Source organism: Entelurus aequoreus, linkage group LG04 (assembly GCF_033978785.1).
Source record: "Entelurus aequoreus isolate RoL-2023_Sb linkage group LG04, RoL_Eaeq_v1.1, whole genome shotgun sequence".
Taxonomy (NCBI): Eukaryota; Metazoa; Chordata; class Actinopteri; order Syngnathiformes; family Syngnathidae; genus Entelurus; species Entelurus aequoreus.
In genome coordinates, this window is record NC_084734.1 from 46,085,350 (window position 1) to 46,111,803 (window position 26,454).

The 26,454-nt window shown below is 41.1% G+C and overlaps 1 protein-coding gene across 1 annotated transcript in view; it reads right to left on the reverse strand.

Annotated features, from left to right (window-relative positions):
• The window catches only part of naa30 (N-alpha-acetyltransferase 30, NatC catalytic subunit), a 39,248-nt gene extending 13,054 nt beyond the window's left edge, over window positions 1-26,194 (reverse strand). The window contains exon 1 of the mRNA XM_062045008.1: window positions 25,237-26,194. Coding sequence (XP_061900992.1) covers window positions 25,237-25,959 — 723 coding nt within the window. The 5' untranslated portion in view covers window positions 25,960-26,194. The remainder of the gene's footprint in view (window positions 1-25,236) is intronic.
• Between the last annotated feature and the right edge of the window lie 260 nt (window positions 26,195-26,454).

Genomic DNA, 26,454 nt, shown 5'->3' on the forward strand with positions numbered 1-26,454 from the left:
TGTAAAACTACAATTAAACAAGAAAACAACAGATGAAATTGAAAAAAAGAGCAAAAAAGTTGTAATACAGTGAGAAAAGTAGTTCCTATAGAATCTTCTATAAACATATACTGTACCGGTAGTTCTAAGCAACTCTGACTGTCCCACTTAATCATCTGTTGTCATCGCTCAGATCTGATGCAACTAGCCATCAAACTGGAAGGAAAGAATCATAAGTTATGTTTGGTAGCCATGTTGGCAGGAGAATCACATGACTAGTTGTGTTTGAAGGCCATGTTAGCAGGGGAGTCACATGACTAGTGGTGTTTGGTGGCCATGTTGGCAGGAGAAGCAGCAGATACAACGAATGTACCATGTAAGTAGGGCTGGGCGATATGGCCTTCTATTAATATCTCGATATTTTTAGGCCATGTCCCAATACACGATATATATCTCAATATTTTGCCTTAGCTTTGAATGAACACTTGAAGCATATAATCACACCAGTATGATCATTCTATGTGTATACATTAAAACATTCTTGTTCATACTGCATTAATATATGCTAATTTTAAACTTTCATGCAGAGAGGGAAATCACAACTAAGTCAATTTACCAAAACTGTATTTATTAAACAGTTATTAAGCAGTGGCACAAACATTCATGTAATTTCAAAACAGAAAGTGCAAGATTGTCAGACATTTTAAAACAAGCTATGACTGCACTTTTGTGCATGTCACTAAGATAACATATCTAAACAACACTAAATTAATGTGCACTTTTTGTACAGAACGCCACTACAATATTTTAAAACAAATAAAGTACACTTTGTGCATGATGTCACACAAGATATTTCAAAAAGTGTAAAAGAAAAATGAGCTACATAATAGGAAATCAAATAGTGTATGCAATTTGCTATGTGGTAGGTTCCTGCGGACGTTCTCCTTCTGTTGTTGACTATTTTTTCATACGGTGTTGATGTGGAAATGTAAGACGCCAGGCTCAATTGGGTCAGTGCTGGTTGCTTCGGCATTTTGTTGGTGTGGCACCGACGGAGATGTTGACATGCGGAGTTTCAAGCACTCCTTATTCTCTAGCAGGTGACTTTTCAAATGATGCTACAAATTAGCAGTGCTGCTACTTTTTGTAGCAATGCTTTTGTCGCTTACTTGCCATATTACGGTTGTCTGTTCAACATCTTCCCACTTGAAGCCAAACCACCGCCAGACGATGGACCCTGTGCTGTTTTTCTTGGGAATTATTTATTCTTCCTCCAATTGTTACCAGATTCGCACCTTGTTTTCTCGATTTTACAGTATTTGGAATTACCTAATCTAGCTTTCTGTCATTCTACACTCTTAAGTGGATCAGATACATTACCCCTTCCTGGGTGGTGAGACTGCTGACATCAGATGTGTAAGTGGGACAGTACTGACAGTCAAAGTTGCCTCAGATGTGTAAGTGGGACAGTGCTAAGAATGAAAGTGTTATAGAAGATTCAATAGGAACTGCTTGGGGTCATTTTTGGCCCCACTAGTGGAAGAGTGTAGGTATTGGTAGGCATTGGCGTCATTAGGCCTATTTTAGGGGGGCTGATTTTGGTGTGATTTTTTTTAACCAAAAAAATTTAGAAAATTCAATATAAATATGCAGCAATATGAGTTTAAATGAATAATAATGTACCTGTCATTATTCACTATGATTATAAATCATTTGAACACTCTTTGTCAGCGCTTATAATCCAATCGAATCCATTCCACCAGTAAAGCATACATTATTATACTGAAAATCCAGTCCACGTTTTTACTGCTACTTTAGCAAGGTCGAGCAAGACAGCAGCAGCAGGAAACATTTGTGGCAATTTCAAAGATTCTGTGCAATCAAAATCAACATTTTCTGAACTGCGGAGATTATAGAAGATGTTTCCTGCAGTTTTGGGGACATGTGCCTCGATGTCTGCTGTGAAGAGCGTGTTGGCGACCAGTGGTGGAAATTGATGCGAGTTCCTAAAACATTATTTGTCAACTATTTATTTTGTGAATAATGACGACGCTTATGACAAGCGTCGTCTTTACTCACAATTATGCGACAGGAGCACAGGAGAGTTCACACTGAAGTTGCATCATAACATTATCTGATTTATTAGTCATATAAAACTCATATTAATAATCAGAATTACAATCAGAAATACTTTAATAATCCCTGAGGGGAAATTAACATTTTCAGCACAATCCCATTCAAGATCAGACAAACATTAATGTCTATAATATTGTTGACAGAAAAATAACTTCCATACCGTATGATAAGCAAAGCACAATACTACATATTTGCAGTATAGGTGTATTACTTAAACTTAATTGATGTAGTTCAATAGCCTTAGTGCTATTTTAGAGTACTGTTTTGGGAGCTCTGAAGACTGGATGCACTGACAGACTCATAGCCAAAAAGGTGGAGTTCTGTGGGTGTTTATCTTCACTTGTATTGTTTTTACCATAAATGGCAGGTTATTGTGATAGTCCATATCATCAATCCCTATTGGCCAGGTGTGGCCTATGGGCCTTGAATTTGACACCTGTGGTCTGAATGACAATTACAGTAATAACAAGAAACTAACAATATGTCTTTTCAACCATTTCAATTTATTCAGTATTGGCTGTGTAATTGTAATACAGTAACAACAAGTTGTAAGCAAAACAATCTTGCAAGTGCAAAAAATTCTGAATCAAAAGAGGTTGTGCACAGACAACATACTTCGGGTGGACATCCAGTCCCCGTTTTCCAGGCAAGAAAGTTTATTTCCACCAGAACCACCTATGTTTTCAGGTCAACTCTGTGGTGCTGTGCAAGTTTGTTTGCACTGCTATCATCTGTGCAACGTTCCCTGTTTGCAAGTTGCCTGCTAGCTTTTCCATGCAACAACACTGTCCTTATGTGTTTGGGCCATCTCATGCTTACTAAAGATGACTAAAGCTTTCTTACACTTACACTTTCAACCACTTAGATGTATTCAGTGTGTAATTTTAATACATTGCCAAAAATTTGTGAGCGAAAAGAGCTTGAAGATGCAAAATTATTTTGCTTGAGCGCTTCGCATCACAGGAACCTCCTGGGGCCTAAGCCCCCTTGTTCTTGAAACCTAGTGACGCCCCTGTTAGTAGTTTGTGCATTGTAAAAGGCGCAGATTTCAATATGAATGTAAATCTCGTGGATTGATTGGTAAAGCAGCTGTGCCAGAAAATTGAGGGTTACAGGTTCGATTCCCGCTTCCGCCATCTTAGTCACTGCCGTTGTGTACCTGGGCAAGACACTTTACCCACCTGCTCCCAGTGCCACCCACACTGGTTTAAATGTAGCTTAAATATGTAGATAATGGTTTCACTATGTAAAGCGCTTTGAGTCTCTAGAGAAAAGCGCTATAAAAAATGTACCACAATTCACCACTAAACAAGTCTGTCTCGTTTCAACCAACAATTAAAAAAAACCAACAATAAACAGCTTGCGCTTTAATTCTAGGATGGAAATAGGGGATTCTTTTGATAAGTTTTTGATTAAACAAAATCAAAACAAATTAACTATGTTTAAGGATGTAATGATAAACTGTCATCATAAACTGTGGTAAAACTTCCTACAGTTACACTATCGTTTTAAATTAAAATGATCCTAAAACTCAGATTCATAACAGTTACATTAACTCACAGACCGGTGACACAACACAGAACATTTAAATACAAATAATATGGCTCTTAAGTAGCCAGAACAATATCATTATATAAGTGTACAGCTCCACTAATGGACATTGGAGTGTTACTTTTAAAGGCAAAATTAAAGTATTGCTAGAAACATAATTTTATATGAGACTTTATTGTATTATATGTATAGTATATGTTCCAAAAAGAAAAAAGCATAAAACACAGTATATTTAAATATACTAAATGTAAAAAAGGGAATAAATATTCAAAATAAGATCATTAAATGAAATCTAGTTTGGTTACGCCATCATGAGCGCAACACAAGGTTGTAAAAGTTTCAACTACAATTCTAAATAAGATGTCAAAAGCAAACTGAAATCAAATACACACAGCTTAAACATTGATCAATACCCATTTAAATTTAGTAATACATAAATATGATGATTTATCATAAACTAAATATACAAACCCTGTTTCCATGAGTTGGGAAATTGTGTTGGATGTAAATATAAACGGAATACAATGATTTGCAAATCCTTTTCAACCCATATTTAATTGAATGCACTACAAAGACAAGATATTTGATGTTCAAACTCATGAACTTAATTTTTTTTTTGCAAATAATAATTAACTTAGAATTTCATGGCTGCAACACGTGCCAAAGTAGTTGGGAAAGGGCATGTTCACCACTGTGTTACGTCACATTTTCTTTTAACAACACTCAATAAACGATTGGGAACTGAGGAAACTAATTGTTGAAGCTTTGAAAGTGGAATTCTATCCCATTATTGTTTTATGTAGAGCTTCAGCCGTTCAACAGTTCGGGGTCTCCGCTGTCGTATTTTACGCTTCATAATGCGCCACACATTTTCGATGGGAGACAGGTCTGGACTGCAGACTGGCCAGGAAAGTACCCGCACTCTTTTTTTACGTAGCCACGCTGTTGTAACACGTGCTGAATGTGGCTTGGCATTGTCTTGCTGAAATAAGCAGGGGCGTCCATGAAAAAGACGGCGCTTAGATGGCAGCATATGTTGTTCCAAAACCTGTATGTACCTTTCAGCATTAATGGCGCCTTCACAGATGTGTAAGTTACCCATGCCTTGGGCACTAATGCACCCCTATACCATCACAGATGCTGGCTTTTGAACTTTGCGTCAAAAACAGTCTGGATGGTTCGCTTCCCCTTTGGTCCAGATGACACAATGTCGAATATTTCCAAAAACAATTTGAAATGTGGACTCGTCAGACCACAGAACACTTTTCCACTTTGCATGAGTCCATCTTAGATTATCTCGGGCCCAGAGAAGCCAGCAGCGTTTCTGGATGTTGTTGATAAATGGCTTTCCCTTTGCATAGTAGAGCTTTAACTTGCACTTACAGATGTAGCGACGAACTGTATTTAGTGACAGTGGTTTTCTGAAGTGTTCCTGAGCCCATGTGGTGATATCCTTTAGAGCAGTGGTTCTCAAATGGGGGTACGCGTACCCCTGGGGGTACTTGAAGGTATGCCAAGGGGTACGTGAGATTTTTTTTAAATATTTAAAAAATAGCAACAATTCAAAAATCCTTTATAAATATATTTATTGAATAATACTTCAACAAAATATGAATGTAAGTTCATAAACTGAACATCAAATCAAGTAGGCTATTCCATTCATTACAATGCAACAATGCAACAATGCAACAATGCAATATTCAGTGTTGACAGCTAGATTTTTTGTGGACATGTTCCATAAATATTGATGTTAAAGATTTATTTTTTTGTTAAGAAATGTTTATAATTAAGTTCATGAATCCAGATGGATCTCTATTAAAATCCCCAAAGAGGGAACTTATTTATAATTGAATCACTTGTTTATTTTTCAACAAAGTTTTAGTTATTTTTATATCTTTTTTTCCAAATAGTTCAAGAAAGACCACTACAAATGAGCAATATTTTGCACTATTATACAATTTAATAAATCAGAAACTGATGACATAATTAGGGATGTCCGATAATGGCTTTTTGCCGATATCCGATATTCCGATATTGTCCAACTCTTTAAAGGCCTACTGAAACCCACTACTACCGACCAAGCAGTCTGATAGTTTATATATCAATGATGAAATCTTAACATTGCAACACATGCCAATACAGCCGGGTTAACTTATAAAGTGACATTTTAAATTTCCCGCTAAACGTCCGGTTGAAAACGTCTATGTATGATGACGTATGTGCGTGACGTCAATCGTTGAAACGGAAGTATTCGGACATTATTGTATTCAATACAAAAAGCTCTGTTTTCATCGCAAAATTCCACAGTATTCTGGACATCTGTGTTGGTGAATCTTTTGCAATTTGTTTAATGAACAATGAAGACTGCAAAGAGGAAAGCTGTAGGTGGGATCAGGGTATTAGCGGCTGGCTGCAGCAACACAACCAGGAGGACTTTGACTTGGATAGCAGACGCGCTATCCGACGCTAGCCGCCGACCGCATCGATGATCGGGTGAAGTCCTTCGTCGCTCCGTCGATCGCTGGAACGCAGGTGAGCACGGGTGTTGATGAGCAGATGAGGGCTGGCTGGTGTAGGTGGATAGCTAATGTTTTTAGCATAGCTCTGTGAGGTCCCGTAGCTAAGTTAGCTTCAATGGCGTCGTTAGCAACAGCATTGTTAAGCTTCGCCAGGCTGGAAAGCATTAACCGTGTAGTTATAGGTCCATAGTTTAATAGTATTGTTGATTTTCTGTCTATCCTTCCAGTCAGGGGTTTATTTCTTTTGTTTCTATCTGCAGTTAAGCCCGATGCTATCACGTTAGCTCCGTAGCTAAAGTGCTTCGCCGATGTATTGTCGTGGAGATAAAAGTCACTGTGAATGTCCATTTCGCGTTCTCGACTCTCATTTTCAAGAGGATATAGTACCTGAGGTGATTTAAAATACACATTCGTGATCCACAATAGAAAAAGGAGAAAGTGTGGAATCCAATGAGCCCTTGTACCTAAGTTACGGTCAGAGCGAAAAAAGATACGTCCTGCACTGCACTCTAGTCCTTCACTTTCCTCATCCACGAATCTTTCATCCTCGCTCAAATTAATGGGGTAATCGTCGCTTTCTCGGTCCGAATCACTCTCGCTGCTGGTGTAAACAATGGGGAAATGTGAGGAGCCTTTCAACCTGCAATGTCATGCTACTTCCGGTACAGGCAAGGCTTTTTTTAATCAGCGACCAAAAGTTGCGAACTTTATCGTCGATGTTCTCTGCTAAATCCTTTCAGCAAAAATATGGCAATATCGCGAAATGATCAAGTATGACACATAGAATGGATCTGCTATTCCCGTTTAAATAAAAAAAAATCATTTCAGTAGGCCTTTAATTACCGATACCGATATCAACCGATATATACAGTCGTGGAATTAACACATTATTATGCCTAATTTGGACAACCAGGTATGGTGAAGATAAGGTACTTTTTAAAAAAATTAATAAAATAAAATAAAATAAATACATTAAAAACATTTTCTTGAATAAAAAAGAAAGTAAAACAATATAAAAACAGTTACATTGAAACTAGTAATTAATGAAAATTAGTAAAATTAACTGTTAAAGGTTAGTACTATTAGTGGACCAGCAGCACGCACAATCATGTGTGCTTACGGACTGTATCCCTTGCAGACTGTATTGATATATATTGATATATAATGTAGGAACCATAATATTAATAACAGAAAGAAACAACCCTTTTGTGTGAATGAGTGTGAATGGGGGAGGAAGGTTTTTTGGGTTGGTGCACTAATTGTAAGTGTATCTTGTGTTTTTTATGTTGATTTAAAGGCCTACTGAAATGAATTTTTTTTATTTAAACGGGGATAGCAGATCTATTCTATGTGTCATACTTGATCATTTCGCGATATTGCCATATTTTTGCTGAAAGGATTTAGTATAGAACAACGACGATAAAGATTGCAACTTTTGGTATCTGATAAAAAAAAAGGCTTGCACCTACCGGAAGTAGCGTGACGTAGTCAGTTGAACATATACGCAAAGTTCCCTATTGTTTACAATGATGGCCGCATGAAGTGAGAGAGATTCGGACCGAGAAAGCGACAATTTCCCCATTAATTTGAGCGAGGATGAAAGATTTGTGGATGAGTAAAGTGCAAGTGAAGGACTAGTGGGGAGTTGAAGCTATTCAGATAGGGAAGATGCTGTGAGAGCCGGGGGTGACCTGATATTCAGCTGGGAATGACTACAACAGTAAATAAACACAAGACATATATATACTCTATTAGCCACAACACAACCAGGCTTATATTTAATATGCCACAAATTAATCCTGCATAAAAACACCTGCGTGTTTGTTATGCTAGCTCCTAGCTCCTCTGTTAGCTCCATAGAACACGCCAATACAATTCAAACACCTGATCAACACACACAATCACTCAGCCCAAAAGACCGTTTACCTAACCCAAGGTTCATAAAGCTTATATATTTTTAAAAAGTTACGTACGTGACGCGCACATACGGTCAAGTTATCGAATGTTTAGCAGCCAAGGCTGCATACTCACGGTACCTGATATTCAGCTGGGAATGACTACAACAGTAAATAAACACAAGACATATATATACTCTATTAGCCACAACACAACCAGGCTTATATTTAATATGCCACAAATTAATCCTGCATAATAACACCTGCGTGTTTGTTATGCTAGCTCCTAGCTCCTCTGCTAGCTCCTAGCTCCATAGAACACGCCAATACAATTCAAACACCTGATCAACACACACAATCACTCAGCCCAAAAGACCGTTCACCTAACCCAAGGTTCATAAAGCTTATATATTTTTAAAAAGTTACGTACGTGACGCGCACGTACGGTACGGTACGTGTTATGCTAGCTCCTAGCTCCTCTGCTAGCTCCTAGCTCCATAGAACACGCCAATACAATTCAAACACATGATCAACACACACAATCACTCAGCCCAAAAGACCGTTCACCTAACCCAAGGTTCATAAAGCTTATATATTTTTAAAAAGTTACGTACATACGCAAAAAAAAGCCAAAGCTGCATACTCACAGTAGCACGTCTGCGTCTTTGTCATCCAAATCAAAGTAATCCTGGTAAGAGTCTGTGTTGTCCCAGTTCTCTACAGGCGTCTGTGTATCCAAATCAAAAGTCCTCCTGGTTAGAGTCTCTGTTATCCGAGTTCTTCCATCTTGACTGCATCTTTCGGGAATGTAAACAAAGAAGCGCCGGCTGTGTACTGTTGTGGCTGACTACGTTCGAAAAATACGTCCATTTCGCACCGACAACTTTCTTCTTTGCTTGCTCGGCTTCCTTCTCCATAATGCAATGAACATGATTGAAACAGATTCACGAACACAGATGTCCAGAATACTGTGGAATTATGAAATGAAAACAGAGCTTTTTCGTATCGGCTTCAATGTGGAAGGCATACCCGTGTTCGCCGGGCTACGTCACACGCATACGTCATCCTCAGAGGCGTTTCGAACCGGAAGTTTAGCGGCAAATTTAAAATGTCACTTTATAAGTTAACCCGGCCGTATTGGCATGTGTTATAATGTTAAGATTTCATCATTGATATATAAACTATCAGACTGCGTGGTCGGTAGTAGTGGGTTTCAGTAGGCCTTTAAAAAAACAAAAAACAAAACGATACCTATAATAAAAAAAACGATACCGATAATTTCCGATATTACATTTTAACGCATTTATCGGCCGATAATATAGGCAGGCCGATATTATCTGACATTTCTAGACATAATGCTGTATTTTACTTCTTTATCTTTTTTCAACCAAAAATGCTTTGCTCTGATTAGGGGGTACTTGAATTAAAAAAATGTTCACATGGGGTACATCACTGAAAAAAGGTTGAGAACCACTGCTTTAGAGATTGATGTCGGTTTTTGATACAGTGCCGTCTGAGGGATCGAAGGTCACGGTCATTCAATGTTGGTTTCCGGCCATGCCGCTTACGTGGAGTGATTTCTCCAGATTCTCTGAACCTTTTGATGATATTATGGACCGTAGATGTGTAGATGTTGAAATCCCTAAATTTCTTGCAATTGCACTTTGACAAACGTTGTTCTTAAACTGTTTGACTATTTGCTCGCGCAGTTGTGGACAAAGGAGTGTACCACGCCCCATCCTTTCATGTGAAAGACTGAGCATTTTTTGGGAAGCTGTTTTTATACCCAATCATGGCACCCACCTGTTCCCATTTAGCCTGCACACCTGTGGGATGTTCCAAATAAGTGTTTGATTAGCATTCCTCAACTTTATCAGTATTTATTGCCACCTTTCCCAACTTCTTTGTCACGTGTTGCTGGCATCAAATTCTAAAGTTAATGATTATTTGCAACAACAAAAAAAGTTTATCAGTTTGAACATTAAATATGTTGTCTTTGTAGCATATTCAACTGAATATGGGTTGAAAATGATTTGCAAATCATTGTATTCCGTTTATATTTACATCTAACACAATTTCCCAACTCATATGGAAATGGGGTTTGTACCTGAACAGAACGCTCATGATGGTTACACCAAAAAGTAACACTATGAATCGCTTTTTTCCAAGTTTTTGGGGCATTTTTATGCTATTTCCAAGCATCTCCTTTTTATTATCGTTGATTTTAAATGGTCAATCTAATGCATATTATATATGCATGCCCTCGTAAACAAAAAAAAGTCATATTTATTTTGATTGTTACATTTTGAAGTACATTTGTGCAGGTGGGTGCGAATGTACCCATTACCAGAGCTGTACACATAACATATTTCTTCTGCCAAGAAAGTAAATTGTGTGACCATTTATTTATTTATATATATATATATATATATATATATATATATATATATATATATATATATATATATATATATATATATATATATATATATATACATACATTTTCTACCGCTTATTCCCTTGGGGGTCGCGGGGGGCGCTGGAGCCTATCTCAGCTACAATCGGGCGGAAGGCGGGGTACACCCTGGACAAGTCGCCACTTCATCGCAGGGCCAACACAGACAACATTCACATTTACATTCACACACTAGGGCCAATTTAGTGTTGCCAATCAACCTATCCCCAGGTGCATATATATATGTAATATATATATATATATATATGTAATATATATATATATATATATATTTTAATGATAATGTAACAATATCAAAATGTCATGGTACAATATTATCACGGTATTAAGGCCACAAAAATGACGTGGCGGAATGTTTAGGATAAACACAGTTACTGTAACTGAACAAAAACATAATGCTCAAAATGTTCTATTCATATTTATTAATTTAAACATGTATTTTAAGTGCAAAGAATAGTGCAGGAACATTTACTGTTTTAAGTGAATATATAAAAAAATATTGTCTTTAAACTGACAATATAAACTTGTAGTGTAACAAGTGTAAAACAATAATGTTCAGTTTAGTCCTTTTACTTCCTGAGAAGCAGTGTCTTCTGCAGTGGACATTTTTTATATCGGTTGTGGAAAATGCAGTTTCTCAGAAAAATTTAACTCACAATTTAACTTTTAATAATATAAATTCCTCACAAAATGATGTTCAGCCTCGGCAGCTTCAAATATATTTTTCCTCGGCTTGGTGTGCAACTTGACTGAGTCTACTTTGGCTTGGAAGGCTCAAGACGAACATGACGTGCTTTATTACATTCACCTAAGAAGTTATGTTTTCACCAGGGTTTGTTTGTCTTTTTTTAGTGTTATGGCCCTCGTGTTGTGGTCTAGTGTAAAAAGGATGTGTAACATCATAGACAGACGCTTTGGACCTACCGTATTTTTCGGACTATGAGGCGCACTTATTATCCTTTCATTTTCTTAAAAAAATCTACAGTGCACCTTATAACCCGGTGTGCCTAATGTACGTATTAATTCTGGTTGTGCTTACCGACTTAGAAGCAACTTTATTTGGTACATGGTGTAATGATAAGTGTGACCAGTATGGCAGTCACAGAGTTGCGTGTGGACTGCAAGTTGATGCCTGTTCAATAAATGATGCTACAAATTGTAACACCTGCAAGCAAACAACAAAAAACGTTTATGTTTTATTGAGAATACAGAACATTACATACAGCACTCAAAAATGTGTCAAAATGTTTTTTGTGCAACTTTGGTAAGCTACGAAGCTGCACCGCTTGTTGCAACATTACGGAACATTATCCTAGTCAGATGTACTGTGCTTTAACATACAGGTATTTTGATGGTGCGTGTATAAGCACGCCAAAATGGCACCTATTTGGAGACACTACCTGGTGTTTTGTTTCGCAATATCACGCAAAACCAACTTTTTTACCCTTTGGTACCTGATTGATTTGTTCTTTGGATCGGCATAAGTCTTGAAAATGTTTGCGCGCCCGCCATTGTAGTCAATAAGATCCTTCCTTTTTTCTATCCTTTTGTTGTGGAACATTCATCCTCCGCTGATGCCATTTCTAATACAAAGTAGCATACTGTTCCAACTAATATCAGTCAGTAGACTCGCTATGGAAGAGCTAAAAGCTACCAGTACAACAAAAATGACGGGGAGAAGACTATGTCAAAGTGGAGCCACGTAAATAAAACCACTCACAAAATGGCGCATCCTGAAGAGATGGTCAGAAAAGGGCTTGAAGATGGTCTGTAAAACACAATTGTAACGCTAGCATGGGCTAGGCAGGTTAAGAATGTAAACAGTGTGACAAAAGATGGTTCGTCTAGGAGCCTGCGGTATGAAAGATGACGACAACTAGTTATTTTGGTTTCGACTGCATTAAATGTATTGAACAAGAATATAAATGCCACAAATGACACAATAGGAAAAAATAAAAAAAATGCCCAAAACAAAAATACAAGATGCAGTCCTGCTGCTTTCTCGGAACTAGTTCACAGTTCAGTTCAAAAGGTATGCAAACGCTTTCGCGTCAGTCCAAAAGTTCAGTTCAAAAACAAAAGTAATCCACAAGGTTCGCCACGGAGGAGAAAAAAATGCTTGTCCTACCGCGTAGTTGTTTAGCTCGCCATTTGTTGAGTTGAGTTTGAAAGTGGATAGGGAGCTCAGGTTGTTTGGGTCAACGGGTATTCCTTCCCGGAAAAAAAACCTGACCTGAGTAATCGAGGGCAAAAACAACACACCATGCCCGGCCCGATAGTTAATCGAACACGGTGGCTCTAATTATGAAGTTTGCAAAGTGTGAGAATGAGAAGATTTTGCGAGTTGCTTCTCAAGCGCTTCTCACAGCACCGCAGCCACATCAGGTACGAGAGGGGGTGGTGAAGTGAGCAGCACTTCCTTAAAAGGAAGTGAGCGGCAGGAAGTAACCCTCCACAATAAAAGTCTTTGCACTGTATACATGTTTTCAATGGATATTTTAAATATGGGTTACAGGTTCCCCCCCTATACTCATGTACGGCCTCGTACATGGAGGTGGCTGGCGGCATACAATTCGTTCCTGGGGAGTGATTGTCGATCCAGACTCCTCTACTTGCAGTGTAGAATCAAAGACATTACTCAATCCTTGGAACAAGGTCTGGATACTGCGCAAAACTGGATGTCCAAGTTTTGAATATTGAAGGCGACTGGGAGGTTTGCGGGTTCGAGTAAGCCGTGGAGCTGGCGATACAGATTCTGGACTGAATGTTTTGGTTCCAGTGGGTGACTCGGGCTCACTCAAGGTAGATGCTGCTTGTGGAGAGCCTGTCGTAGAGGAAGTGCTGTCCTCTGGCTGCCCGAAAGCATCACCATCCACTTCTGGCACGGACTCTGTGTCCTGCAATTCAACCACTTGCCCAGGGTCGGCAGGTGTTTCCTGATCCATCTCTACACTGTGCACCACACCAACAAGATCCCCTTCTGTAGCACGTTGTGAGGGCTGGCCAGGCGAACTCACGGGCACTGCAACTGGGACAACTGAAGGTATAGGAACAGGTAAGTCAATCACTCTTGTGAATTTTGCTGGAGCGGAGCAGGTTTCAGGTAAGTTGGGTAAATACGCATCTGGGGGGTAGTATTCTGGTTCAGAGAGCTCCAGAATTGCTGGGTCCACTGGTGGAATCACTTTGGCTGATGTCATTGGTTGCTTTGGCAAGTCTGCTTTGGGGGTTGTTGACAAATAGCCACAAGGCAGCAGCAAGTCTCGGTGGAGGGTCCTTACAGGTCGATTTTTCCCCTCAGGCTTGACGGTATATACCGGAAGAGTGCCGGCTCTCTTCTCGACGATATACACATCCGCCTCCCACCTATCTGCTACCTTATGCTTGCCTCTCAACTTGACATTCCTAACCAAGACTCTGTCCTCTACCGATAATTCGGAGGGTGTAATTCTCTTGTCAAATCGAGACTTGTTCCTTCCCATGACCTTTTCTGCATTTTTAGTCGCAATGCGGTAGCTGTCTTCAAGATGGGACTTAAGCTTTTCAACGTATTGTGAATGGGATGTTTGAGGATTTCCAGACACAAGCAGACCAAAAACCAAATCGATAGGCAACCGGGGTTGTCGGCCAAACATCAATTCGTAGGGGGAGTAGCCGGTGACGTCATTGCGGGTGCAATTGTAAGCATGTACCAGAGGCTTGACAAAATCCCTCCAATGAGTTTTGTCCTGGTCTTGCAGGGTGCCCAACATGTTCAGGAGCGTACGGTTGAACCTTTCCACAGGGTTGCCACGAGGGTGGTAAGGCGTGGTTCTGATCTTGTGGATTCCCATAATCTGACAGAGTTCCTTGATGGTGTGTGATTCGAAATCAGGTCCTTGGTCACTGTGGAGCCTTTCGGGTATTCCATAATGAACCAGGAAATTGTCCCACAGGGCTTTGGCTACTGTCGTGGCTTTCTGATTCGGGGTTGGGACCGCTACAGCGTACTTAGTAAAATGGTCAGTGATGACAAGTACATTCTTCGTGCTACTCTGATCTGGCTCGATTGAAAGAAAGTCCATACAAACAAGTTTGAGCGGTCTTGCTGTTTGGATATTTACTAACGGTGCAGCTCTCTCTGGCAGCGCTTTCCTACGAACGCACCTCCCACAGGTCTTTACTTTATTAGTAATGTCGATGGACATGCGTGGCCAGTAGAAGCGTGATCTAATGAGGTCAAGTGTCCTCTCTGTTCCAAGATGGCCCATCTGGTCATGCAACTGGTAGAGGACCTCTGCTCGACACTCCTCTGGTAGGACAAGTTGGTAGCTGGGCTCACCATTGATGATTATTTTCCTAACGAGGACGTTATTGAAGATCTCCAGTCGTGGCAACTCACGCAAGAGCAGCGGCAGATCTGGAAGCTGTTCCCTCAGAGAAGGCGGCGGGCTGCATCCGTGTTCCAACTGGGCGACAACATGCTGAATAACCGGATCTGCTCTTTGTTTGTCTGCAATCTCAGTGACAGACAAAAAGGAAGTGACTGGAAAAGAGAAATGTTGATCATCCACAAAGCTGTCCGGTAGGCCGTCAACGCTGATTGAGAGAGCTTGCACAAGAGCTGCCACTTGCAGTTTGTCTGGTGAGCTGTACACAAGGTGCCTGTCACATACTGCCTGCACTGAGTGTTCATCAATAGAGATGCAGGAAGGGTCGTCCAAATGGTGTTGTGCGAACCTCAGGATTCTCTCTCGTTCCTTCTGGGAACGGGCGTCCTCTGGGTGTTCCACATGAGGCTGCCGAGAGAGCCCATCCGCATCGGCGTTCAGCTTCCCTGCTCCGTAAATAATTTTGAAGGTGTATGTGGAGAGCGACGAGAGCCACCGGTAGCTCGTCTCGTCCAGTTTGGCAGATGTCAGCAGGTAGGTGAGCGGATTGCTGTCAGTGACTACAGTGAAGGTGGAGCCATACAGGTAGTCACTGAATTTTTCTGTCACTGCCCATTTTAGAGCCAAAAACTCTAGTTTGTGGGCAGAGTAACGGGTTTCGCTGCGTGATACGCCCCTGCTGGCAAATGCAACAGCTCTTTTGCGTCCATCATGCTCCTGATATAACACCGCCCCTAGCCCGGTTGAACAAGCGTCTGTGTGCAGGACGTAAGGCTTGCTTGGATCCGCAAAAGCGAGGACGGGGGCTGTGGTGAGCTTCTGGATTATGGCCTCGAAAGAGTCCTGGCAAGCAGGTGTCCAACGTCCGCCAAAGTTCTCTTTTGGGTCGAGATAGTGTTGGGATTTGACCGCTTGCTTTGTTTTCTTTTGGCTAGGAGGGTAACCGGCAGTCAACTCATTGAGGGGTCTTGCGATAGAAGAGTACCCCTGAACGAACCTACGGTAATATCCCGCAAAGCCGAGGAATGATCGAAGCTCTTTAAGGTTCTTCGGGACTGGCCAAGTTATTAATGCGGAAATCTTGCTGGGGTCTGTCTCAACTCCGTTACTGGAAACCACATGCCCAAGATAGCGGACAGACGTCTAAAAGAACATGCACTTCTCTACTGATAGCTTTAACCCATATTCCTTCAAACGCTGAAGTACATTCTGGAGTCTCTGCTCGTGTTCTTCTAGCGTTGGGGCAAATACTATCAAGTCATCAATGAAGACTAGTGCCTGCTTCAGATTTAAGTCCCCCACGCAACGCTCCATGAGCCTCTGGAATCTGCTCGGCGCATTGGTGATACCTTGGGGCATGCGGTTAAATTCGTAAAACCCTAGCGGGCAGACGAAAGCGGTCTTGGCCTTGTCCCTCTCCTCCATCTCGATCTGGTGATACCCAGATTTTAAATCCAACACCGAGAACCAGACAGAACCAGACAAAGCTGAAAATGTGTCCTCAAGTTTAGGCAGGGCATAGGCATCTTTAATGGTTTGTGCATTCAACTTCCTGTAGTCGATGCAGAGTCTTACTGTGCCATTTTTCTTCCTCACCACAACTATCGGGGAAGCGAAAGGTGAGCTTGATTCACGTATGACGCCGGACTTCAACAATTCCTGAAGGTGCTTGCGAACAGCATCCACGTCCTGAGGATGAAGTGGCCTAGGCCGTTGTTTAAAGGTGGCTGGATCAGACAAGTTGATTTTATGCTTTACCTTGTCTGTTCGACCGAAATCAAGGTCATGTTTCGCAAAGACCTCCGGAACGCTGTTCAGCATAGCTGTCACACGGAGCTTCCATTCAGGGGAGAGAGGAGAGTCACCAAAATTGTATGTTAACTGGGATGGCTCTACACTTTGCTCTTTATGGAAAACAGACTGGATGGCACTGATTTCGGCAATGCGTGCTCTGACGGGGATCACAATGTCGTGAGCTGATTTGTTCGTGGCTACCACAGGCAGCCTGACAGGTTGGACAGAAGGTAGATCAACCAGGCAGGACTGTATAATCAGACCACCTGGGAGGGTAAACGAAGCTGGGTGTTGAATCACAACTTCTTTCTCGCCTTGCAGGAATGGACACACAGCAAAAGCATCCAGCACTATAGTTCGCCCAGCAGGGATTGTCAGGGGTTTGGTGGACTGCATTATCAACACTCCCTGATGGTCATCGGTTGCCAGCTTGTGTCTTATTTCCAGAATCTTCAGCACCGCTCTGTAACCAAAGGGAACCGGATGGAATTTGGGTCGTTTATGACTATGAAGGTCATACACAGTGTCCAAAGTGTTTGTGCCAATGAGAACAGGCGGCTGTGAAGATCGCAGGTCAGGGACAACAAGGGCAAGAGTGTTAATGTCCATCTCTTCACCGACAAACTCTGCCGGGAACGTTATGCCAAGCTCTATATATCCAATATAAGGCACACTCTGTCCGTTGGCGCCCTCTACCTCAAGGAGATTGTTCAAAGGTTTTACTTCATGATCTGCGAGGTAGGTATTGTAAAACGAGTGCGAAACTGTTGTGACCGGAGATCCTGTGTCAAAGAGGCAATGGAATTTGGCTCCTCGGATTTTGATCACTCCAGTGCTTCTGGTGCCAACCAAGCCTTTTGGTATTGAGGCTTGAAAAGTTGAGTGCCTGCTGTGGGGACAACGATCGGTGGCAGCTCCCACTTGTCCCCCAGAGGAAGCTGCATGCAGTTTAACGGCTTACGGCTTTCCCCGGATCGTTGCTTGAGCTTGACCTGTCTCCTCTTGTTCTCCATTAAAGCGGGGTTTGGATTGTTTGGACAGTTTGGAGAAATGTGTCCATCTTGCCCACATTTGAAACAAAACCAAGGTTTTGGCGCATTGCTATTTCTTGGTTTCTGTTTGTGATCTGTTCTGTCAGTGTTCTGTGTTTTTCTAGACAACAGAGCGGACATCTGCTCTTGAAGCTTAACCATTTGCTTTTTTCAAATCATCAATGGCACTTGCATCTGCAGAATGGCCACACGAACATCGAATAGCGCTCTGAGTCTGTAGATTGACACGATGTTTAACTGAGGAAATGTGTTTTTTCATGAGAGTATCTTTGGTGTACTGTCTGTCTTCTTCAGTTCTGAGCATGAAGAGTAAATCGGCAAAGGAGGGCGGCTGATCCTTTTTCTGTTCCAATTGCAACTTGTTTATCACAGTATTGTCCCAGCAGCCCCTGCAAAACTGCTTCAACAGGTGTTTGTCTGTGTCACCTGCCGGAATGCCACCTCGTTTTATCACGCCACTGATTGTTAATTGGAGTCTCTGAAAATATGAAGATGGTCTTTCTCCATGGTCTTGGAACGTATTTAAGAACTTGGCAAATAGTTCCTCTCCATCCTCAACAGTAGCGTATGCAGAGTCAAGAATCCGCAGGAATGTGGCAGGCAGGGCGTTTGGTTCCAAATGTTTTACTAAATCAGCAGCAGGGGAAAGGAGACTTTCGATTATGCGTCTGGTTATGTGCAAAGGAGCAAGACTAGGATCAGCACTTAACAACTCCATCTGTGTTTTCCAGGCTTCATAGTCTGCTTCATGAGGGGGTTTTGGGACTTTTCCTGAGAATGTGCGCAGCCGTAATGGAGACAGTAACTGAGTGTTAGCATCATCCCTGCGCACAATGTGCTCGACTACAAGTCTTTGGACTTCGGGAGGGGTCAGCTCATGACCAGACTGTGAAATCCTTGGCGCTGTCGGTGGGTTAGAAGGGCCTTGAACACGGAGCACGTCACCGCTAGCCACTCTGACCTCGGTGTCATCCGCCTCCATATCTTCATCATCGCCTTCATCCTCTTCTCCCCCAAGAGCTTCAAGATGAGAGCTAATTTGGTCCATAGCTCCTTTTAAAACATGCTCGAATGGACGACCACTCTCCCGGGAAAGGCGTCTCAGAACTTGGAGATAGTCCACAAATTGGTGTTGGGACTGGGGATGCTCTGCTGTAGCTGCGGCACCCTCGACCAAAAGTAAGTTAACAACAACTTCACCGGTTGCTGTGTGCGTCGTATATGGCAAAAACGGTTTTAGCTTTTCTAACGCCGCAACGTCTACAAACTCAACGGCCAGGTTTTTGTAATAAGGGTTTTGACTATCGTAAACAATAATCGCTTTCTTAACATCACCATACCCGCTTAAATTATCAATAATTTCTTTCTCTGCTTCAGTGTTTGTTGCACCACTAACAATGACCATATGAGCAATGTCCATACCACTTTCTACAAAGTAATCCATCTTTCAACTCAACAAAAAAAAAAAAACATGTATATGCAAAAGGTTGTATCAAAAATCGTTCATACTGACAGGCTCCTGGCTAACCATCTTCTGTCACACTGTTTACATTCTTAACCTGCCTAGCCCATGCTAGCGTTACACAATCTATGCAACATTTTGACCAAAGAACCACCATTACATGTTATGTAGACCACAATGAAGTGTTATAAATGTTGGGGGGGGAAAAATCATATTATGACCCCTTTAAAGGTTTTTTTTTTTGCCTATCGTTCACAATCATTATGAAAGACATGACGACAGTTGGATTTTTTGTTTAATACAATCTACACATTAAATAAATTAAATCAAAGTCCGCTTACAGCGAAGCCAATGGGAACTCCACTATTCCGCCCACAAAATCTGATAAATAACCATTCAAAAAGCGCCAACAATACTCAGTTTACATTTCGTGACTTAATTTTTAACCAAGTATTAGTGATATTGTTATTAAAAAGCGCTAACGCAGACAAACTATTTAGAGCGGTGCCGTGATTACTTCCGGGTGTGCCCATGTTTACATCATCGACTGATCAGCAGCTTCCTTACTTTCTTGCTCCCTGTAAGTTTATTCTACATCATAAATCATGCCTCTCACCTGCACAGAAAAAGTATGAGTAAGTATTCCAACAAGTAGGGACACTTTGACAGCCATATAGCACAAATTATAGTGTTGTTAATACAGCCAGTTGTGACAAGATATGCAGGTGTGCAGTGATCAGCTGGGCTGGCAACCCAAGGGAGAATCTCCCAAGATCCTTTGTGCGCATTTTGGGAGATGAAGTTTATTTTCAGATCAACCAACGCAAAAGCGCCAGAAAAAAAACACACTCAACAAGTTTTCGTTTGACACGTCACATGTCACAGCATTATTTTGAAGATTTTGAAACCGCAATACCGTGGCATCTATCTACAATACCATTACATCCCTAATTATAAGTGTGTAGTACTGTATACATGTTCGAAATAAACTACCACAAATTTTTGAGCACATTTAACAATACCGTAATAATAATGATAACGTAATAATTTTGGTAACAATAACTGTGATATGAAATCCTCATATCATTACATCCCTATCCCTGTCATTTGTACTTAATAGGGATGCAACGATATGAGAATTTCTTATCACGGTTATTGTACCAAATATCACGTTATTAATATCGCGGAATTGTCGAATATGTTAAAACGTACTTATATAGTGTACACACACTTAAATATTTTTACCAAGTTATTTATCTTAAAAACATAACTAATCAGACAAATAAAAAACAGACACACTGTTAGAAAACACAGTATTTTGCATATTTTGTGTTGCTTCACTGATAGTGTCTTAGTATTTTATCTGTTTTAAATATTGGTTTGTATTGTAGATCTTTAAAATGTATTCGAATGAGATGTGCATAACAACATCTATTATTCTTATTTATTATTTCTGTCAGGCGTTGTATCTTACTCTGTTTAGCGGTCCTTGAACACACCGTAAAAACACCTTTGTCCCTTAGTATAGAACAATCACTCTGAGACACACTAAGAATGCACAGCTTGTAGATTCAATAAACACAATTGAATATCTTAATTTCTCAGACAGCAATGTATTTATTAAAGTTTAGATTGGGGTAAGTCGTCTTTTTAAAGGGGAACCATACTTTTTTTGGAATTTTGCCTATAGTTCCCAATCATTATTAATGACTTGACAACGGATGGATTTTTAAATAATGCATTCTAACTTGTAAATAAAGTCCTTACAAAAGAGCCAATGAGGTCCTTTATGCCACCAATAAAACCCACTAAATAACCATTTAAAAAGCGCCAACAATACTCTATTTACATTTCGTGATTTGAATATTAACCAAGTATTAGTGATATTGTTATGAAAAGCGCTAACTGCTCTTGGAAGTTTATTATAAATCATAAATAATGCCTTTCACCTGGACAGAAGAAGGTTGAGGTACACTTTGACAGCCATTTTTGACCAAGGAATGGCGAGAACGACACGAAAAGATGCTTGGTAAAACGAGATTGTTTCTTCATAAGACCATTGTAGTCATACTATTCAAAATGTGAAAAAAATGCTTATTTTCAGCTACAATAAAACAGTAAGGTTAGTGTGAAATTTACTTTGATATATTTATGCAGTGCAAGTCTTGTTGTGAATTTAGTTTTTGAGATGCTCTGCAATAATCTTCATAAAAGTGGTTTCAAGACAATTTCAAATATGCCTTATACTTTACATTTTAGTCGACAAAAATGTTGAGAAATGTAGTCAAATAAAACTAGACAAAAACTAAATCAATTTCGATGACTAAAACTAAAATACATTTTCGTCAAAGGACTATAAAAGACTATGAGTCTATGACTAAAACTAAATTAAAAACTGCTGTCAAAATTAACACTGGTTTAGAGCGGCATTTTACACGGTAGCTCTCCGCACCATGCCAACATCAAAATGAAACCAATATGTCTGTGGCCCGTGGTCGCTTTTGAAAGTAAATATTGTATTTTGTCACTTTATAAAACTACAGTACTGTAGCTATTTGTAATCCATTTGATTTAGAAAACTTTATTCATTACCATGGGGAAATGTAGGCATCAGAAAAAGAAAAATTAGGACAATAAAACAATAAAACAGTTGAAATACAATATAATAGAATTAGAGTATAGACACTAATATATTAGTGAGGTGGTTCTGATAATACAAAATAAATGATCTAGTTAGAATGCATTAAAAAAAGAAAACCATGTGTTCTTGTCTTACATAAGGATCGTGAATGATGGGCAAAATTCAGAAAACTTATTTCCATAAGAAATAAATTTGTACCTCAACCGATGCGTACAGTGTGTTCCACGACCAAGCTCTTAACTGTGGACATGGTCTTGTTTTCCATACAAACTAATGTATTGTATATTGTTGCATTATTGTACCATCCATCCATCCATTTTTTACCGCTTGTCCCTTTTGAGGTCGCGGGGGTTGCTGGACCATGTACTATTTTATTATTTTCAAACAATATTTCTTATCTTAAAGGCCTACTGAAACCCACTACTACCGACCACGCAGTCTGATAGTTTATATATCAATGATGAAATCTTAACATTGCAACACATGCCAATACGGCCGGGTTAGATTACTAAAGTGCAATTTAAAATTCCGCGCGAAATATCCTGCTGAAAAAGTCTCGGTATGATGACGCCTGCGCGTGACGTCACGGATTGTAGAGGACATTTTGGGACAGCATTGTGGCCAGCTATTAAGTCGTCTGTTTTCATCGCAAAATTCCACAGTATTCTGGACATCTGTGTTTGTGAATCTTTTGCAATTTGTTCAATGAACAATGGAGACAGCAAAGAAGAAAGCTGTAGGTGGGAGGCGGTGTGTTTCGGCCGGCTGCAGCAACATAAACACGTAGCTGGTGTTTCTTTATTTACATTCCTGAAAGATGACAGTCAAGCTTTACCATTGGCCTGTGGAGAACTGGGACAACAGAGACTCTTACCAGGAGGACTTTGAGTTAGATACGCAGACGCGGTACCGTGAGTACGCATGAGCAGCGGCTTCCAAACATTTGATCGCTTGCCCGTACGTGCGTGCCGCTATGTTCATGTCACGTACGTAACTTTGGGGACTTTGGGGAAATATATGTGCCGTATGAACTTTGGGGAGGTGAACGGTACTTTGGGCTGTGGGATTGAGTGTGTTGTGCAGGTGTTTGAGTTGTATTGGCGGGTTATATGGACGGGATGGGGGAGGTGTTTGTTATGCGGGATTAATTTGTGGCATATTAAATATAAGCCTGGTTGTGTTGTGGCTAATAGAGTATATATATATATCTTGTGTTTATTTACTGTTTTAGTCATTCCCATCTGAATATCAGGTCCCACCCGCCTCTCACAGCATCTTCCCTATCTGAATAGCTTCCACTGCCCTCTAGTCCTTCACTCTCACTTTCCTCATCCACAAATCTTTCATCCTCGCTCAAATTAATGGGGAAATCGTCGCTTTCTCGGTCCGAATCGCTCTCGCTGCTGGTGGCCATGATTGTAAACAATGTGCAGATGTGAGGAGCTCCACAACCGGTGACGTCACACGCATATCGTCTGCTACTTACGGTGCAGGCAAGGCTTTTTTTATCAGCGACCAAAAGTTGCGAACTTTATCGTCGATGTTCTCTACTAAATCCTTTCAGCAAAAATATGGCAATATCGCGAAATGATCAAGTATGACACATAGAATGGACCTGCTATCCCCATTTAAATAAGAAAATCGCATTTCAGTAGGCCTTTAAGTTCCATTATCTTGTTAAAACATTAAAAAAGTGTGATGTTCCAGGAGAGCTAAGCACAAATTAAATTGATTTCAATTCATTTCAATGGGTGGGGTTACTTTAAGATACAAGCATTCTGAGTCGTGGAACACAATGTGCACATAGGTTGAGGTACCACTTTATTTCTTATGGAAAAACTAATACCGTTTTTAAAAGTTTTCATTAAATTCAATGTTCGTCTGAACTTTTGGAATTGATATACAAGGAAAACTGGGTTACTGCTGTATATCCTCTCTCACAATTTTTAAACTTTTTTTTTTAGGCGCTTACTCTGTGTGCAGATGTTATACGTCAGCCAAGAGAAGCTTTTGTAACCTACAAGCAGTTTTGAAAAGGTTTTAATATAACGTACATACCAAGAAAGGTTTGGTGAGAATCAGTTTGAATTGAGAATAGTGTTAAATCGAATCATCACCCTGATGACTGGAATCTAATTGAATAGTAAGTTGCTGTAAGAGTCACATCCCCAATAATCTCTTCCTTACATCTCAGCTGCTAAAACAAATCTATCAGAAGCAGGAGATCTCTATGAGTGCATGTGACCTGGAAGATGTCATGTTTTGAATGCTTGAGGTTTTCGGAAAACTTTGCCCAATCATTATGCACATGATTAAACAGACTAAAGCAATATAGTTGGCAACCAAAATAAAAGTGTGACCGCAAACAAAAACGCTTTGAACTAAAGGTAAAGTATATATTTTTAAATTTACAAACTATTTGTGTCAGACTCCCCGTTTAGTCTGGTTCTGTTGGTCCTGGACCAGTGATTCTCAAACTGTGGTCTGCCTAATAATTACTTCATTAAAGTACAGTGCGAGTACTGCGATGAGGTGGCGACTTGTCCAGGGTGTACCTCGCCTTCCGCCCGAATGCAGCTGAGATAGGCTCCAGCACCCCCCGCGACCCTGATAGGGACAAGCGGTACAAAATGGATGGATGGAAGTACAGTGTTTTACTTTACTATATTCAAACAAAGTATTACTGTTCAAACTGTGTGTACTGTTAAAGTGGTCATAGATATTAAATATACTAAACCTCTGCCTTGTTTTTTAAATAAATATTTAGGCCTAGCACGCTGCTGTATTTTATGGTAGTTCTTGAATAGAAACATTTTTTCTGAGGTGGTACTTGGTGAAAAAAGTTTGAGAACCCCAGTACTGACCTGCTCAGTGGCCTTGTGGTTAGAGTGTCCGCCCTGAGATCGGTAGGTCGTGAGTTCAAACCCTGGCCGAGTCATACCAAAGACTATACAAATGGGACTCATGTCATCCCTGCTTGGCACTCAGCATCAAGGGTTGGAATTGGGGGTTAAATCACCAAAATTATTCCCGGGCGCGGCCACGGCTGCTGCTCACTGTTCCCCTCACCTCCCAGGGGGTGAACAAATGCAGGGGGTAATTTCAGTGTGTGAATGTGACAATCATTGGTACTTTAACTTTTTTTTTACTAGACCACATGAAACGAACAAGCAGAACAAACCAACTCTAGTTCACGTTAACAGGACCAAAAGTGTGAACGCACTCTTGAAGCGATAAACTTGATCTGGGCCAGAGCCAGACTGACATTGTGGTCAAACTCGTTCTGCCAGATGGAAAGTTGTGAGAATGACTAGTGAACAAGTAGCAACACAAACTATGGCGTAAAAGAGGTGTCACTCACCAGGAAGCAGAGCTGCGGCCAGTTGTGGATGAAGTACCTGTAAGTGTAAATGGAATAAGGCTCAGACAAGTCCTTGGTGATCAGTCTCATGATCCACGGCATCTGCAGCTCGGACTCGTAGCGCACATAACAAATGTCGTGGCTCTCCTCCGAGCCGCTCAGGTTCAGCCGGGCCAGCTCGGCTGCGGGCGGCTGGGGTTCCCGCTCTCCGGGACCGGATACGGTGTGGTCCAAGTCGTCGCCGGTAAGGCCGCGGACCGCCCGAGTTCTTGTCGGGTCCGGCATGCCGTTCATGCTGTTGCTAACCAGCGGCGAATGGCTGCCGTTTTTAGAGAGGGGCCCTTCATGTTGGCAGTTCTCCACGTCGTTCCCGTCGCTGTCACTGTTGTCCGCGGACAGTCTCGGATCGCCAGGCTGGCCCAGTTGAAAAGAGTGGCAGTCCGGCTCCTGGAGGGGACTCGCCAAGCCGTTGAGCTGCTGCTGCTGCGGCTCCCCGGCTTGGAGGTGTAGCGCCGGCTGGCTAGGTCGAGCTAGCATGCTCGCCTGTTTCTTTTTGACCGACTGCTTGGCTTCGCAGACAGGCAGCGGCTTTGCCCTCCCCACCCCGCCGGACACGACCTCCTCCTCCCCGAGGCAACGCGGCCCTCTGTCCTCGGGGAAAGGTGGACTTTCAGCCGGGGATGCAGGCAGTGCGCTACTAGGCCCAGGCGGCACTGTGGCCATTCCACCGCATCAAGGTGGCGATTCGCGCTTGGGAAATGTTGGGCGCAATCTCATCCAAGAGGCGAGAAGATACACGACGACGACGGGGGTGTCGGTTCGCCAAACGTGGCGTAAATCCCCGGATTGTTGAGGCCGAAGCGCTGCAAGTGGCGACGTTAGTAGTTGCTGCCTTCTCCTCGAGCTCTCTCCACTGCCGCAAAGTGCTGTCGCAGCAAAGGCCATTGCAACACAGCGCAGTGGCTTTTTACGACAGTGCCGTAATGCACCGACTCCTCGCTGTAACAAATGTGTTTTTAACCCCTTTTTTTTTTATCTCCACAAGTTTTAAGCTAGTCAAATTATGAAACGAGAAGTATGGTATAGAAAACATGTTTTTGGTAATTTTATATAATAAAACAACTTTTGAGATATTACAATGAACATATTAATTATCTCTCAGATGTATTAAACAGAAGTAGTTACAACACCCAGAAGTAGTGCTTTTTTTTTTCACTA